Source organism: Mastomys coucha, unplaced genomic scaffold (genome assembly GCF_008632895.1).
Source record: "Mastomys coucha isolate ucsf_1 unplaced genomic scaffold, UCSF_Mcou_1 pScaffold22, whole genome shotgun sequence".
NCBI lineage: Eukaryota > Metazoa > Chordata > Mammalia > Rodentia > Muridae > Mastomys > Mastomys coucha.
Window position 1 is genome coordinate 58,838,300 of NW_022196905.1, and position 15,728 is coordinate 58,854,027.

Below are 15,728 nucleotides of genomic sequence, written 5' to 3' on the forward strand. Positions count from 1 at the left end.
AACTCAGAAATCCGCCTGCTTCTGCCTCCCAAGTGCTGGGATTAAAGGCGTGCGCCACCACCACCCTGAGCCTGCTTTCCTATATCAAGACTACCAGCCCAGAAGTGGAATCATCCCCAGTGGGCTAGATCCTCCCACATCAATCATGATTGATATAGGAAAGCAAGCCACATACAATCTGACAGAGACATTTTCTCAAATTAGGTGTCTCTTTCCAGATAACTCTAGTCTGTGTTAAAAATGACAAAAATAAACAAAACAAAACCCAGCAAGACAAGCATACAGAAAAAAGTAGTAAACAGCAGCAGTACACACCTGTGTACAGCACTTGGAAGGTGGAAACAGAAACAGGAGGATCAAGCTCAAATTCACCCCTGGACACAGATATTAGTTGAAGGCCAGCCTGGGCAGCATGACACTGTCTCACATTTTTTAGGAAAAAGGAATATACAGGAAGGTGGGCATGATGAATCTGAACTGTAATCCTATCATTGTGTAAGAACATAAGAGGGGCTGGGAGAGATGGCTCAGTGGTTAAGAGCACTGACTGCTCTTCCAAAAGTCCTGAGTTCAATTCCCAGCAACCACATGGCGGTATGTAACGAGATCTGACACTCTCTTGGGTGCATCTGAAGACAGCTACAGTATACAGTGTAGATATAATAATAAATCTTTAAAAAAATAAAAAAAAGAATAAAAAAATTAAAAAGAACATAAGAGAGCCTAAAGTCAGAACTAGCATAGGGCTGCATGACCAGACTGTCTCCAATAATTAAATTTAAAATGCTAGTGAAAATTGGCTCTGTGGGTAAGTGCCTTTGTTGCCAAGCCTGGGCATCTGAGTTCAACTGCTAGAACCCACACAGTAAAAAAAGAGAGCAGAAGCCGGGCGTAGTGGCGCACACCTTTAATCCCGGCACTTGGGAGGCAGAGGCAGGCGGATTTCTGAGTTCAAAGCCAGCCTGGTCTACAGAGTGAGTTCCAGGACAGCCAGGGCTACACAGAGAAACACTGTCTCAAAAAAACAAAAACAAAAACAAAAAAAAAAACAAAAAAAAAAAAAAAAAAAAAAAAAAAAAAAAGAAAAGAGAGCAAACTTCCATATCTTCTGACCTCCACACATATGCTGTGGCACACACTTACATATACACGTGCACGCAGACACACACACAAAGAAATAAATGTAACTATTTTAAAGGAGTAAATACATGAGTAAATATTTAGAGACCAAGGAAAAATAAAGCAAAAATAGAAATATGAACTTCAATGATAACATGTGGCTAATTTGGACAAAGGTATCACACAAAGGTAGACTGTGAAGAGGGACTAGTTGGGAACTACCTACCTTTCAGTTAATTTTGCTGTGAACCTAAAACTACTCTAAAAATGTAATATTTAAAATATAAACCATAAGCCAGGCATGGTGGTCCATGACTTTAATCCCAGCACTCAGGAATAGAGTAAATCTCTGAGTCCAAGGCCAGCCTAGTCTACACAGTGAGTTCCAGAACAGCTAGGGCTACCAAAAAAAAAAAAAAAAAAAAAGTTTATAAATTGCAGTTAAAAAAGCAATAAAACTGAATAAACAAAATGGTATATATAATTATTCTACAAGGATCTAAAAGCAATTTCATTTTATTATTGCCTGATTGTACCACTTTCTTTAAAGATATTTACAAATATTTTCAAGACATATTCTAAGTAACTTTGGACACACACAAGCACACATGCACCAGAAAGCAGCTAAGTTACAGTTTCAAGTAACTAACAAACATTGTACTTTACATGCCCTTTAATGGGAAAAATAAAACTGCAGAGCCAGAGAGACACGTCGGTGAGTAAAGGTGCTTGCCATGAAAACCCTACAGCCTGTGCTGGATCCCGGGAAATCACAGAAAGGTCAAAGTGAACAAATTCCACAAAGTTGCCTTCTGACACATGCCAGAAACATAAATCATACAGACATATATACAGTAATAATAAAATTTTAAAACAAGCTGGGCAGTGGTGGTGCACGCCTTTAAATCCAGCACTTGGGAGGCAGAGGCAGGTGGATTTCTGAGTTCAAGGTCAGCCTGGTCTACAGCGTGAGTTCCAGGACAGCCAGGGCTATACAGAGAAAACATGTCTCAAAAAACAAAAACAAAAACAAACAAACAAACAAACAAAAAGGCCTACTCCTAGAAAGGCAGCTGCAAGTGATGCATTCTTTTCTGAGCACCTGGTGAGATGGTGGAGTAGACTTCAGGTTCACCTACTATGACATGGACCTGAACCAGCTGCTAGAGAGCAGCTATGAGTAGAGCACCTGACAGGTGGCAACTGAATTAAGGCCTGCAGGGGACACTGCACTTACTGCCCAGTAGCTGTGCAAGGCCAAGGAGATGCCCCATGGAGAAAGCAGAGGTAGTGAAGACCCACCTCTGAGACATAGTATACTGCTGAAGATGATGGGAAGCACAGTGGGCTTGTACAACAAGACCTTCAGCCACAAGTCTCTCATCACCTATGCAGGCCACCCAAGCCTCCCACTTTGTTCCCCCAAGGTGCTGTGACCAATAGGGGAGGTAGGAAGCTGGTCCTGGGAAAAGCAGCCTAGTGTTTAACAGAGCACTTGTCTTAGTTCAAGTCTCAAATTGGAGAGAAGAGATTCTTTGGCTGCACAGTGGTTCATGAAATCTAAGATGCAGGAAAATTAGTACAAATTCCAGACCAATTAAGGCTGCACAGCAAGACACTAGCATTAAAAAGGATACTAGAGTCAACACACTCGTTTTTGACAGTCTGAACCTCGATTCAGAAAACAGAATTTGACATTTGTTTCTAAAGATGGTTAATTTAAGATTTTGTCAACTGGACACAAATCAGTTACCCGAGAAGAAAAACTCTCGACTGAGGAATTGCCTTCATCAGATTGGCATGTGTGCATGTCTGTAGGCATTTTATTTTCTCTGCTCTTGCTTTCTGTTTGTTTTTTAATACAGGGTCTCACTGTGTAGCTCTGGCTGGCCTGGAAATTGCTAGACAAAATGGGCTGACCTTGAAGAGATCTGCCTACCTCTCTTCAGGAGAGTTGGGGGTAAGCTTTTGGTTAATGATTTTTTTTCTTTTTTTGGTTTTTCGAGACAGGGTTTCTCTGTTTAGCCCTGACTGTCCTGGAACTCACTCTGTAGATCAGGTTGGCCTCGAACTCAGAAATCTGCCTGCCTCTGCCTCCCAAGTGCTGGGATTAAAGGCATGTACCACCACTGCCTGGCTTGGTTAATGATTTAAAAGGGTCCAGCCCTCTATGGGCAGTGCCTCTCCTAGACAGATAGTCCTGGGTTAAACATAAAAACTGAGCAAGCCATAGAGAACAACTCTGTAAACCAAGTTAGTTCCTCCTTGGTCTCTGCTTAGTTCCTGCTTTGGCTTCCCTAGATAACTGTAATCTATAATCCAAACAAACCCTTTCCTCCACTAGTTGCTTTGGGTCAGTCATTTATCACAGCCATAGAAAAGCAAAGTGGGACTGCTGGAAAACAAGCTATTCTAATAAATAATCTCCAAAGCATTGTTTGTTCTAACAACTTTCTTCACAATGGAGAACTGACCAAATGTGAACAAGTATTAAGCAGCATAATTAAAAGGACAAATGACATGTTTCTCAATGGACACAGCTCTGACCAAATAGTGTACTTGTCCTAACACTTAACTAAGTCTAAGCAGGAGGAAATAAGAACCAGATTATAGAACATTAAGGTACACTGCATGAATACATTAAAAAGGTTATGCTGGGCTGAAGAGATGGGTCAGCAGTTAAGAACACTGGATGCTCTTCCAGAAAACCAGTGTTCAATTCCCAGCACTAACACAGCAAGTAGTTCACAAGTATCTGTAACCCCAGTTCCAAGGGATGCATGTGCCCTCTTCTGACCTATTAGGCCACAAAGCACACGAATGGTACACAGACATACATGCAAGACTCATACACATAAAATAACTATACCTAAAAATAAAAAAGTTTACTTCCGAGCTGAGGCTTTAGTTCAGTGTTGGAACACTGGCCAATGATGAGTAACTCCTTGAGCTCAAACACAGTACATAGACAAAAAGAAAGATTTAAAACAAATACAAAAGACTGGGCAATGGTGGTGCATGCCTTTAAATTCCAGCACCCAGGAGGCAGAGACAGTGGATCTCTGAGTTTGAGGCCAGCCTGGTGTACAGAGTGAGTCCAGGACTACACAGAGAAACCCTGTCTCAAAAACAAAAACAAAAACCAAAAAACAAAATGCCCCCTCCAAAAGAAAGAGGAATGGCCAAAATTCAAACAGATTTTAAAGAGAAATTACAAGCCGGGCAGTGGTGGCACATTGCCTTTAATCCTTTAATCCCAGCACTTGGGAGGCAGATGCAGGTGGATTTCTGAGTTCAAGGCCAGCCTGGTCTACAGAGTGAGTTCCAGGACAGCCAGGGCTACACAGAGAAACCCTGTCTCAAAAAAACAAAACAAAACAAAACAAAAAAAAAAAAAAAAGAGAGAGAGAGAGAGAGAGAGAGAGAGAGGGAGAGAAACATTACAAATGTTTATTACAGTCCTATATTAGAATCAGGAAAGTTCTCACTCTTCTTGCTCCTCTCTCCCCTTCCCTTCCCATTCTCTCAGCATGGACATGGCCAGCCTCTACTTTTTCTTCTCTCTCCTCTCTTTCTACAATAAAGCCTAAAAACTAAAAAGATTTAGGGGAGAGTGGGGGAAAATTAACTTTTAACATTTTAAATTTCCTCCAAAACCAACATATTTTTAGTATTCTTAATGAAAAACAGGAGAGAGAAAAATTGTCTACAAGTTACAGGCCAACTAGTTTGGAGGAACAAGGATAGCACAAACTAAGAGACCTTGCTTCAACAAGGTAGGAGATAACTGACTCCCAAGAGTATTCTCTAATGTTTGCAAGTAAGCACACACAGACACATTGTTTAATGTAGGTTAAGAGTAGGAGGGTTCCGAGGGTTGGTGAGATGGCTCAGCGGTTAAGAGCACTGACTGCTCTTCCAGAGGTCCTGAGTTCAAATCCCAGCAACCACCCATAAAGAGATCTTGACGCCCTCTTCTGGTGAGTCTGAAGACGGCTACTTACATATACTTCCATATAATAATGAATAAATCTTTAAAAAAAAAAAAGAGTAGGAGGGTTCCAGGACAAAAAAAAAAAAAAGAGGAATTTTAAATACTTAGCCATGAAAGTATTTAATCACTTAACAAGTACTTGTTGTGTATCTATGTATAGAAAACTATACTGTAAGAACGGAAAGTGAACAAGTCTCATCTGGTACCTATATTTGTAAAGCTCGCACAGAGGTCAAATCAAAGAAGCAAATGGATCAACACAATATCAAAACTTTGGGTGAACCAGGCAATGGTGGTGCTGGCCTTTAATCCCAGCACTTAGGAGGCAGAGGCAGGTGGATTTTTGAGTTTGAGGCCAGCCTGGTCTTCAGAGTGAGTTCCAGGACAGCCAGGGCTACACGGAGAAACAATGTCTCAAAAAACCAACCAAACAAACAAACAAAACTTTAGGTGTATGGCCGAAGAAGTTAAAACTACCTAACATGAAATCTAAGACACTTCCCTTAGTAAGAAATGAGACCTCTAGATAAAGGATGTACAGGGGTTATAAAATGGGAACTATCTATTAAAGCAGAAATGACCCTGGTATATTCAAGGGGACCAAGGCAACTAGTTGTAACCAACCCTTGAAAAATACATAAAGTGGTTTTTCAGAAACAAATTAAAATTTTACTATGACCAGCCACTATGGTATACAATTTCAATTCAACACTTCAGAGGTAGGCCAGCCTGGTCTACAGAGTGAGTTCCAGGACAACCAGGGCTATACAGAGAAACCCTGTCTCAAAAAAACCAAAACCATAAACCCAGCAAAGAGGAGTATAATGGCAGTGCTTGAAAGGTAGAGGCAGAAGAATGAGAAGTTCAAGGTCATCCTCAGCTATACAGCAAGCTTGAGGCCTACCTGCCCTCCCTCTCTCCCCATCTCAAATCATGACTCATGAGCTGTTGACATTAGCTCAGACACGAAAGGCAACAGCCAAACCTAACAACCTAACAAACAAATTGAGTTTGATCCCCAGAACACAGAAAGGTAGGAGAACCAACTGTACAAAATTGTTCTTCTGCACCTCCAACACATGTGCTGTATACATGCACTATCACACAGAAGCCTTTAAATGTAATATGTTTTCATCACAAATCTTTAGTTATATGTTATAAAGATGCCTTAGAAACAAGCTACATGAGAACTAAAACAAATATGATGCCACTAGTCAGCTTTAACTGATCCTGATGAATGCTACTTAGTCACTTAAGCGCTATGGACCTAATTTCTGTCATCCGTTAAGAGGTTTCAAAATTTCTTTATGGAGCCAGTAGTATGTAAAGGTGTTTAAACAACAAGATGCAACCAAGTCTGACAGTCAGTTCAATCCCTGGCATCCAAGTGGTAGAAAAAAGAGAACTATTTCAAATTGTTCTCTGACCTCCACATGCACACTATGGCACATGTCAACCTACAAACTTTTTTCTAATTATAGAGTCAAGTTCATGTTTGTAATCCCTAGGATATAAGAAAATCAGAATTTTGTGGTTAGCCTAAATGAAATCTTCTCTCAAAGGTAGGTAATATGAAGGGGAACACTGGCTGAGGACACTGGTCAGTTGGTAGGTACCAGTCTAGCATGCATCAAGTCCTAGATTCAATCTTCAAGCACAATGTCTACACTTCTAATCATAGCATATTCAGACATGGAGTTAGGAAGATGTTAAGTTCAAGGCCAGCCCAAGCAAAGTGACCTTTGTCTTAGAGAGAAAGGAGGGCGTCAGGGGGGAGGGAACCACACATCAACTTGTAACTTCAGTACTTAGCTTGTGAAGCTGAAAGACCAAATTTGAGGGCAGCCTGGGGTTCATAGCAAGTTTGTGTTTTGTTTTTTTTTAAAAAAGGCAGGAAATTAAATTGATAAAAATGTCAACTTTAACTTATGAACGAATACATTAAATAAATGAATAGCTAGCCCAGTGTTGGCCTTGACTTTCACAGTTTAGACTAACTCTAATATTCAGTGTATTTATAAGTAGAAGATATATAAAGTCATTATATATGAATTATAATATGAATATATTATATGAATATAAATTTCCTATCTGTTTTTAAATTTTTTCATTGCATTTTACTTAAACAGTATGTGTGTGAGAGAGACATGGCTTACATGTGGAGGTCTTAGAGACAACTTGTGGGAATCCATTCTCTACTACCATATGAGGGATCCAACTCAAGTTATCAGATTTAACACATTTATATAATGAATCTAGCTGGCCCCATATTTTCCTGTTTATAAAAAAAATATGTTCACCCTCTAAATTCAAGGTTTCAATATTCTTTAATTTTTGGAGGCAGGGGCTTACTGGGTACTCCTCACTGACCAAGAACACTCTATGTAGACCAGGCTGGCCTCAAACTCACAGAGATCCTCCTGTCTCTTCTGAAGTGTTGGAATTAAAGGAGAACACCACCATGTCTGGCTATTTCAATTTTTTATTTTTCATTTTGGTTTTTTGAAACGAGATTTCTCTATGCAGCTTTAGAACTCAGCCAGTGTAGACCCTTAGAGATCCATCTGCCTCTGCCTCCTGAGTGTTGGGATTTAAGGCATGAACCACCACCACTTGGTTGATTTCAATATTCTTAATTTGAACATTTGTTCAAAACTAAATGATTGCTAGGTTTGGTAGCACACACCTATAATCCCAGCACCCCTACATCAGGTGGCTGAAGAAAAAGGGCTGAGTTCAAGACTAGCCTGAGTTAAACAGTAAGACCCTGTCTCAAAACTGAGGTAGGTCACTGAGTACATGCCTTTAATCCCAGCACTCAGAAAGCAGAGGAAGCCAGCCTGGACTACAAAATGAGCTCCAGGACAGCCAGAGCTACACAGAACACTATCCTCCCTCCCAAACCCAACACCTGGGGTGGGGGATACACAACAAAACACACACAATAGACATGCAATGCTAATTTTATTGACCTACTTCATTTTTCTTAGTTTGGATTCTTACTCAAAATACACAATAAAATCGTAGGAAACCTTAATATTCTTTAAGTAGCAAGAGTCATTTCAGGAAGGGAGCTGGGAAAACAGCTAAGTGACTAGTGTTTGCCTCCTATGTATGAGGACTTGAGCTTGAGCTCCAATTCCCAGCACGTGTTCTTCATGTGGCTGCAGACAACTGTAATCTCAGCAGGACTCTGGAGGCTCACTGGAAAGCCAGCCCCACTTAATAGGTCAACTCTAGGCCAACCAGAAACCTTGTCTCAAAGGAGATAGACAGCATTTCTGAGGGTTCCTAAGACTGTCTCCTGGCCTCCACAAACATACACAAAAGTGCCTTGTATGAGAATTCTGGAAGTTTGTTTTTAAAAAAAAAAAAAAACCACAGACATAAGAACATGTTTTAATCCCATGATATGAGGCTGCTTCACAGCAGTTGACTAATGACAAGAGGCATAGTTTTGCCAGCTGCAGATAGTTTCTGTATATTTGGAATTCTAGGAACTTTTCAGAGGGTATATAAACCCTAGGACCCTGAGAGGCGGGGTCAGTGATTGTTGGCCCTTTAGGTTGGTTGTAGTTTGTTAGTAGTCATGCTCAAAGAAACAAGAAGGAAAAAATTAGATTCAGGGATCTCTCTCTCTCTCTCTTGCTCCCTCCCTCCCTCTCTGTGCCTGCCTGTCTGTCTGTCTCTGTCTCTCTGTCTGTCTCTCTCTCCCTCGCCCCTCTACCCTTCTTTTTCTATTTAGTAACAGGGTGAAACTGGGGGATAAAGGGTCGCAAAAAGAACCCACAAAGTAGCAAAGACCAGCTACAGTGCCTACATACCTACACATAAACATGCATGTACACACACAAACACAATAATCTCACTTTTTAAAAAAAGGCTTTAGTTGAGCTTGATGGCATATTCCCAACACTTCAAAGGCAGAGAGAACAGAGAGAAGTTGAGACCAGCCTTGTCTACAGAGCAAGTTTTAGGCCAGAACCTGTCTCGAAAACAACAAAAATATTTATCTGCATTAGACTGAAGTATATACAGCTCAGTGATAAGACTGGGCCTGAGTTTAATATGCACTGCCTGCACATGTCCCTACCTCTATCCCTGGAAAAAGAAATGGAAGGAAAATGGAAAAGGTGCCTTTCAATTTAAAAAACTGGGTCTTTCAAAAAGGCAATAAATGGAAACTAAAACACAGGAATACTTTAAACACATAACATTTAGTAGGCACTAAGATCAATTCTAAGATCAAGCCCTAAAAATACATTATAAATTACTTTATAAGGCTGCATATAGCAGAAACATTGTCAACAATGTTTCTTGCCTAGTCTTCCACCAAGGCTGACTTAACTTTGAAGTGCACCTTTTAGCACAAAGGTTCTCAATCTTCCTATTAGTGGTGACCTCAAACAAAATAATTCCATTGATACTTCACAACTGTAATTCTATTACTGTTATAAATTACGATATTAATACCTAATATACAGAATATCAGATAACTGACCTATGTGAAGAGGGTCTCGACCCACAGGCTGAGAACCACTATTGTTAGCAGGGTGTGGCTATAACTCTAGTGTTTTGGAAAGTGGAGGCAGGAAGATGGTTAAGTTCAAGGGCAGCTGGGTTACAACTCCTCTCTTAAACATGTCATCTAACCCACTCTTTATTTCTCCCACAGTCAATGCCCTATTAGTTTCCTCACAGGACTCATGGCCTATTCTACCCAAACTAACTATGACAACTAAAATAACTCTGAGATTGCCTACAACACCCCCTGGTACATCAAAGTTGTCTAAAGTGACAATTACTTCTCTGAAACTGATTCCATAATAAACACTGCCCTCATTCAGTAGCAGAAGATTAAAACAAACAACACTGATGTTAAGGACCACATTTCCACCAAGAAAAAGGATGTAACACACTTATACACACACAAACTCACAGAAAGAACAATCCAGTCCTCAACTCTCTTGGGTATGTGTACTATAAAATCATCATTTCTCTTTAAGCTCAAATTCTGAAAAATCTGTACACTGTATAGATAGTTAAACTTCCAGACATTAGAAAATTATGAGAACTAAGGGGGAAAATATGGTTGCTTGTGCTCAAATCAGTCTTTTTTGGAGTTGACAAAAACAGAACTTTCGTGGGTAAATCACTGTCTACACTTAAAGGTACGAGCCGCTTAAATAATATTCATTAAATAAAATAAACACAAGGGAAGCAACTAAATATCCAGTTTATTTTTAGGAAATAAACTGGACAGACTCTTTAAATTTCCCATGCTACTTATGCCCTTTCAGAACTTATCCAAAGATATCGCTAAGTTAGAACACAATACTTTTCCGGAGCCCTTAAGATATCTTTAAAAACTTAGTACTTAAAAACTCCAAAGGCCAGGTTGAATAGTCATGAAACCACACTGAGTCACGAAAGCCATCCAGAGCGTAGATCATGGACCCAGACCCTTACCTTCAGACGTTTGATCATTTCATCGGTGGTGATCTTGTCGGTGATCTCTTTTACTCCGGGAGGGTAAGCGATCTTTCCGTCCGCACTCACGACGCCACAGAGGGCAGTGGCAGGCTTCGGCTGCGTGAAGTCCATCCTGGGGGATAACTTTTCTTTCACAGTCCTCTACCGGCCTCTATCGGTCAGAAAATCAAAGTTCAGCGGGAAAGGGGCGACTTTGTAACCTCTTTTTCCATTTCAAAAATCTCTAATCTGGAAAGGGTCCTTTCTGCCCCCTCCCCCCGAGGCCGGCGACCCAACCACTCGTTCCTTCCCTGGGGTTCGGACCCGGCTAGGCGTCCGCCACTCCCCACCGAAGCCAGCCCCGGTGCCGCGGGCTTCTCGGCTGCAGCAGCCCCGGCCGCGAGAGGCGCCGAGCAGCTCCCCGGAGTTTCCTAGCCCTCTTTTCACAATGAAACATACCCCCGAGCACCTAGGTCGGAAGTTTGGTGGCCTCGGGGGGCCAGCGAGGACCCAACGGCCCCACTCGGCTCAGGAGCAGCGGCTGGGTCCCCGCCCGGCCGGTCACCTCCGGGAAAGGAGACTCGAGGCCTAGAGGGCTCAGCTTAGGCCGCAAAACTAGGTACCCAAGAGGACCCACGCGCGGCGCCGGCGCCGGCGCCCGGGAGCAGAACGCCGTAGCCGTGCGGAGCCTCGGGCTCCCGGCATCCCCGCTGCGCGGCCGCCCCTCCCCAGCTAGCCCGCCACCCCCGCCGGCCGCCCGCGGCCCGAGCCCCTCGCCAGGAAACGGAGGACCCGGCTCCGCACTTCACATTTTGTCCCGTAACTTCAGCCACCGAGCCCGGCGGCGTCTCGAGCCCGTCGCTCGCCCCGCGCTCCTCGGCACCGCCGAGGCCTGAGCCGCCGCTCCGGGCAACCCCGCCGGGCCTCAGCGCGCGCCCTCCCCTGCGGTCTCCCCTTCCGTCCCTCCCTCGCCGCCGCCGAGGGCGCGAGCCCGGCCGCCGCTTTACCTCCTCCTCATGCGGGCGGACGGTGCAGCGAGCGCCGGGCCTCTGTCAGGTGGTTGCGCCGCCGCCACCGCCGCCGCCGCCGCCCCTCGTAGTCGGGCTGCACACAAAGCGGCTCCGTGGGTCCCGCCGCCGCCGCCGCCGCCGCCGCCCGCCCGCCCCGGAGCGGCGCTGGGGCTGGCGGTGCCGAGGAGCAGCCGCCGCGGGGGGGAGAAGCGGGCCGAGCGTGCGCCGGCCGGGGCGACACTGCCGCTCTCCGTCGGGCTGAGGAAGCGCAGCCTCGGCCCGCCGCTCCTCCGAGAGCACGAGCGCGGGTGCACGGCCGCCCGCACGCACGCACGCACGCACGCACGGACGCACGCCCGCGCGTTCCTCCGCGCCCGCCCGCCCGCCCGCCCGCACCTCGCGCCCACCCGCACCAGACGCCCTCTCGCCGCGGCGCGCTCCCGGCCGCCCCGTGCCCAGCCGAGCCCGAGCGTCGCGCACGCCCAGAGCCCGTCACGCGGGCGGCGCGAGAGCCCGCGAGAGCACCGCGCGCCTCGCTCCCGCCCCTTCTTCCGCCGGGCGAGCCCCCGCCTGCGTCGAGCCCCGGCGCGGCCGCGCGCGCGGTTGGACAGCGCCGCCACCCGTTTGGCGCCAAGAACTGCCCCGCGCGGGCGCCTCCGGGAGGCCGGCGGCCGAGCGGGCGCGCGGAGGAGGAGGAGGAGGAGCCCCGGTGGCGGGAAGCGGACCCCGGGAGGCGCCGGTTGGCGACTCTGCTCCTTGCCCCCGCGGAGTCCCGGGATCTTGAAGGCTTGTCTTGTGGTGGGGGAGATGTGACCGGACTGGTTGAGAAATGGTTAATTCCTCGGAGAAAACTGCAGGTTCTCCCCTCCGAACGGAGCTCTAGACGCCAAGGCAAAGTTTTACAACTTGGCACGACGCGGGCTGCTTGTTCTTGCGTCTTCCGAGAGTCGCCCGAGGTCGCAGCCTACGACCTTAGTTAGACTCCCACCATTAAGATGTTTCAAAGCTGCAAAATAAAATAGGAAGTTGGCGTTCGATCTCAAGCTATGGCTTCTGGCCTCCCGATCATTTTGGGGTACAGGCTGAGAACACAGATCAGGGTTCCTGATGGTGAAACCCAGAAAAAGAAAGAGGGAGGGTTTTTTTTTTCCAAGTTGTGAATACACCAAAGCTTTACTTTTTCTTTCCTCCAAAGGAAAGGATTGCCAAAGAAAACTCAGTGCAGCAGTGTTTGAGCAGTTTAAGGTAAATATTGAAGCGAATGAACCTGAACAATACACACGTAATTTCAGGAAAGGACTTTAAAAACAATAAGCAGTGGGGAGAAATGGAGTGGGGGTGATGACACGTGCCTTTAATCCTAGCACTTGGGAGACAGAGGCAAGTGGATCTCTGAGTTCGAGGCACCCTGGTCAATCGAGCTAGCTCCAGAACAGGATACAGCCAGGGCAACAAAGAAACCCTGCCTCAAAAAATATAATAACAATAACAATAATAATAAAATAATCTGGGCAGTTATAGTTCACTCCTTTCATCGGGAGGCAGAGGCAGGCAAATCTTTGAGTTCAAGGCTAGCCGGGTCTACAGATCGAGTTCCAGGATGGCCAGGGAAACCCTGTCTCAAAAAAAAAAGAAGCTGGGCAGTAATTGAATTTATGCATTGTTCTTTAAAATGACCGCCTTTTAACTGGCCTATGGTCGCAGCTATTCAAGAGATTTAGGCAAGAGAATTTTTTTGAGCTCTAGCCAGGCAGTGGTGGCGCACACCTTTGATCCCAGCACTTTGGGAGGCAGAGGCAGGCAGATTTCTGGGTTCAAGGCCAGCCTGGTCTACAGAGTGAGTTCCAGGACAGCTAGGGCTACCCTGTCTCGAAAAAAAAAAAAAAAAAAAAAAAAAAAAAAGATTTCTAGACCAGCTAGTAACATGTGGCAGGGAGGAGACAGGTCTCCTCTGACATGCCAGTGATCCCAGTACTTGGGAGGCTGAGGTAAAAGGTTTGGGAGACCTAAAGAATAAAAGCAGGAGGGGAAAAATGTATCGTTTTTTTCTTTTGAGACAAGATCCCACCATATCCTGAGACCAGCCTGGAACTTATTATTTAGCCCAGGCTGGCTCCTCAATCTTCCTGTCCTCACCTCTGGAGTAGTGGGTTTGCAGATAGGCACCCTTATGTACCATTATGCCCAGCAGCTATCCATTATTGAAAGGTATTCTTATATATGAAGGTAAAATATAACTATACAATGTGTTATTTTGTTATTGTTTGTCTAAACCTTTGTTTTACCTTTGTGGAGAGAAACCATCACCAAGGCAATTTTTTTTTCTGGTTTTTCTTTTTTTTGGTTTTTCGAGACAGTGTTTCTCTGTATAGCCCCGGCTGTCCTGGAACTCACTCTGTAGATCAAGCTGGCCTCAAACTCAGAAATCTGCCTGCCTCTTCCTCCCAAGTGCTGGGATTAAAGGCATGCTCCACCACTGCCTTGCTTAATTTAACTTTAAAAAAAAAAAATTAAGAGACAGGATCTCACTGTGTTACCCAGACAGGCACTGGAATCCAGGGCTCGAATAGTCGCACTTGTCTCTGCCCCTTTAGCAGCCTGGGCTATGTTTTTATTGTAAAGTGCTGGGGATGATAGTTGACACAGTGCTTGGCCAATATGCCCAGCACCACAGAAAATTGAGACTGGTAGCCCAGGCCTATAATCCCATCACTCTAGCAGGAGAGTCAGAAGTTCAAAGTCTTCCTCAGCTACACAAGACTCTTGAGTCAAAACAAGACAAAAGACAAACAGAAAAGGGAATGAAAGAGAGGAAGAGTAAAAAACAGATTGTCCACTTTCTTCCTACCTATGTGTGTGTGTGTCTGTGTGTATGTGTGTTTATGCGTGTACACTATATCCCTGTGTTGTTGCTTCTTAACCTTCCTAATGCTGAGAGCCTTCAATACATTTCCTCATGTTGAAGTGACACCCCCAACCATAAAATCATTTCATTGCTACATTACTGTAATTTTGCTACTGTTATGAGTCGTAATGTAAATATCTGTTGATGCAACTCCAAAGGGGGTGCGACCCACAGGTTGAGAACCACTGACCTGTATGAGTTTAATTAGGGCTCCTTACAGGAGCATAGATGAGAGATTGCTTGTGGGAGAGAGTGGCTTCACCCCTTTCTTCTTCCCCTAGCAACTATTAACTCCCTATAGAGATCATAGGGAAGTGTGGGGCTTTGTGAACACCTCTCCCTCAAACAGGACAATGTCTTCAGGCAGTAGTTGCTGCTGCTCCTCACCCCTCTGCTGCTGCTAATGCTGCTTGCTTCCTGTCACTGCAGCTTGTCAAGTGGTCATAAGCAAAGAGATGAGAAGAAATTGGCGATATCCTGACGACAGAAGATTGTTCTTGCCCCAGGAAATCAGCATGAAGTAGGAAGGGATTAGGGAGGAGTAAGGGTTGGGAGAGAGGTACATATGTAGGACCTGTGATGGTTTGTATATGATCGACCCAGGAATAGCGCTATTAGATGTGGCCCTGTTGAAGTAGGCATGTCACTGTGGATGTAGGCTTTAAAACACTTATCCTAGCCGCTTGGAAGTCAATCTTCCTTCAATGAAGATATTGAATCCTCAGCTCAGCCTGCATCCTGCCTGCCTGCCTGAATGTTGTCATACTCCTGGTTGATAATGGACTGAACCTCTGAACCTGTAAGCCAAGGGCCAGCCTCTCAAGTCTTCACTTGTATTACTGATATAAAGTCTTTCACTGAACCTGGAGTTTGTTGATTTGGGGAGGCTGGCTGGCCATCTGTATCTGCCCCACAGCTGTGCACTGCTGTGCCTGCTTTCACATGATCTGGGAATCTGAACTCAGGCCCTTGTGCTTGCACCACAGGGACCTTACCAACTGAACCAGCACTCCAGCCACTCTCTGCCTTCATTTGTTCCCTTTCTTCCTCCCCCTTCCCCAGCTCTTGAGATAAATCTACTCTGCCATTGAGCCATTGCCCCTCCTGCCCCTATTGAAAACTATGGTAGCCATTCAGTAGGTGCCTGTGCCAGGCAGATCTGTCTTCTGTGACACTCTTTTTCCTTCAGTTCATTAATCAATGTCTCATATTAGCAAGGTGTCTGCTA

The 15,728-nt window shown here is 45.0% G+C and overlaps 1 protein-coding gene and 1 long non-coding RNA gene across 7 annotated transcripts in view; one reads left to right on the plus strand and one right to left on the minus strand.

The window, feature by feature from the left end:
- Positions 1-11,723, minus strand: part of Pds5a (PDS5 cohesin associated factor A) — a 100,710-nt gene extending 88,987 nt beyond the window's left edge. For 3 of the 6 annotated variants that reach the window (XM_031342459.1, XM_031342457.1, XM_031342458.1), the window contains exons 1-2: positions 11,593-11,658; positions 10,583-10,757 (exon numbers count right to left, since the gene is read on the minus strand). In XM_031342459.1, coding sequence (XP_031198319.1) covers positions 10,583-10,717 — 135 coding nt within the window. In that variant the 5' untranslated portion in view covers positions 10,718-10,757; positions 11,593-11,658. Of the gene's footprint in view, positions 1-10,582; positions 10,758-11,044; positions 11,212-11,389; positions 11,520-11,592 lie in introns of those variants that run through there. The other 3 variants (XM_031342454.1, XM_031342455.1, XM_031342456.1) reach the window with 3 other exon arrangements.
- A 402-nt stretch (positions 11,724-12,125) lies between these two features.
- Positions 12,126-15,362, plus strand: LOC116071070. The gene is made up of 3 exons (XR_004110695.1): positions 12,126-12,670; positions 12,791-12,840; positions 14,930-15,362. It is a non-coding gene; the product is annotated as an uncharacterized LOC116071070 (long non-coding RNA).
- The last annotated feature ends 366 nt before the right edge of the window (positions 15,363-15,728 follow it).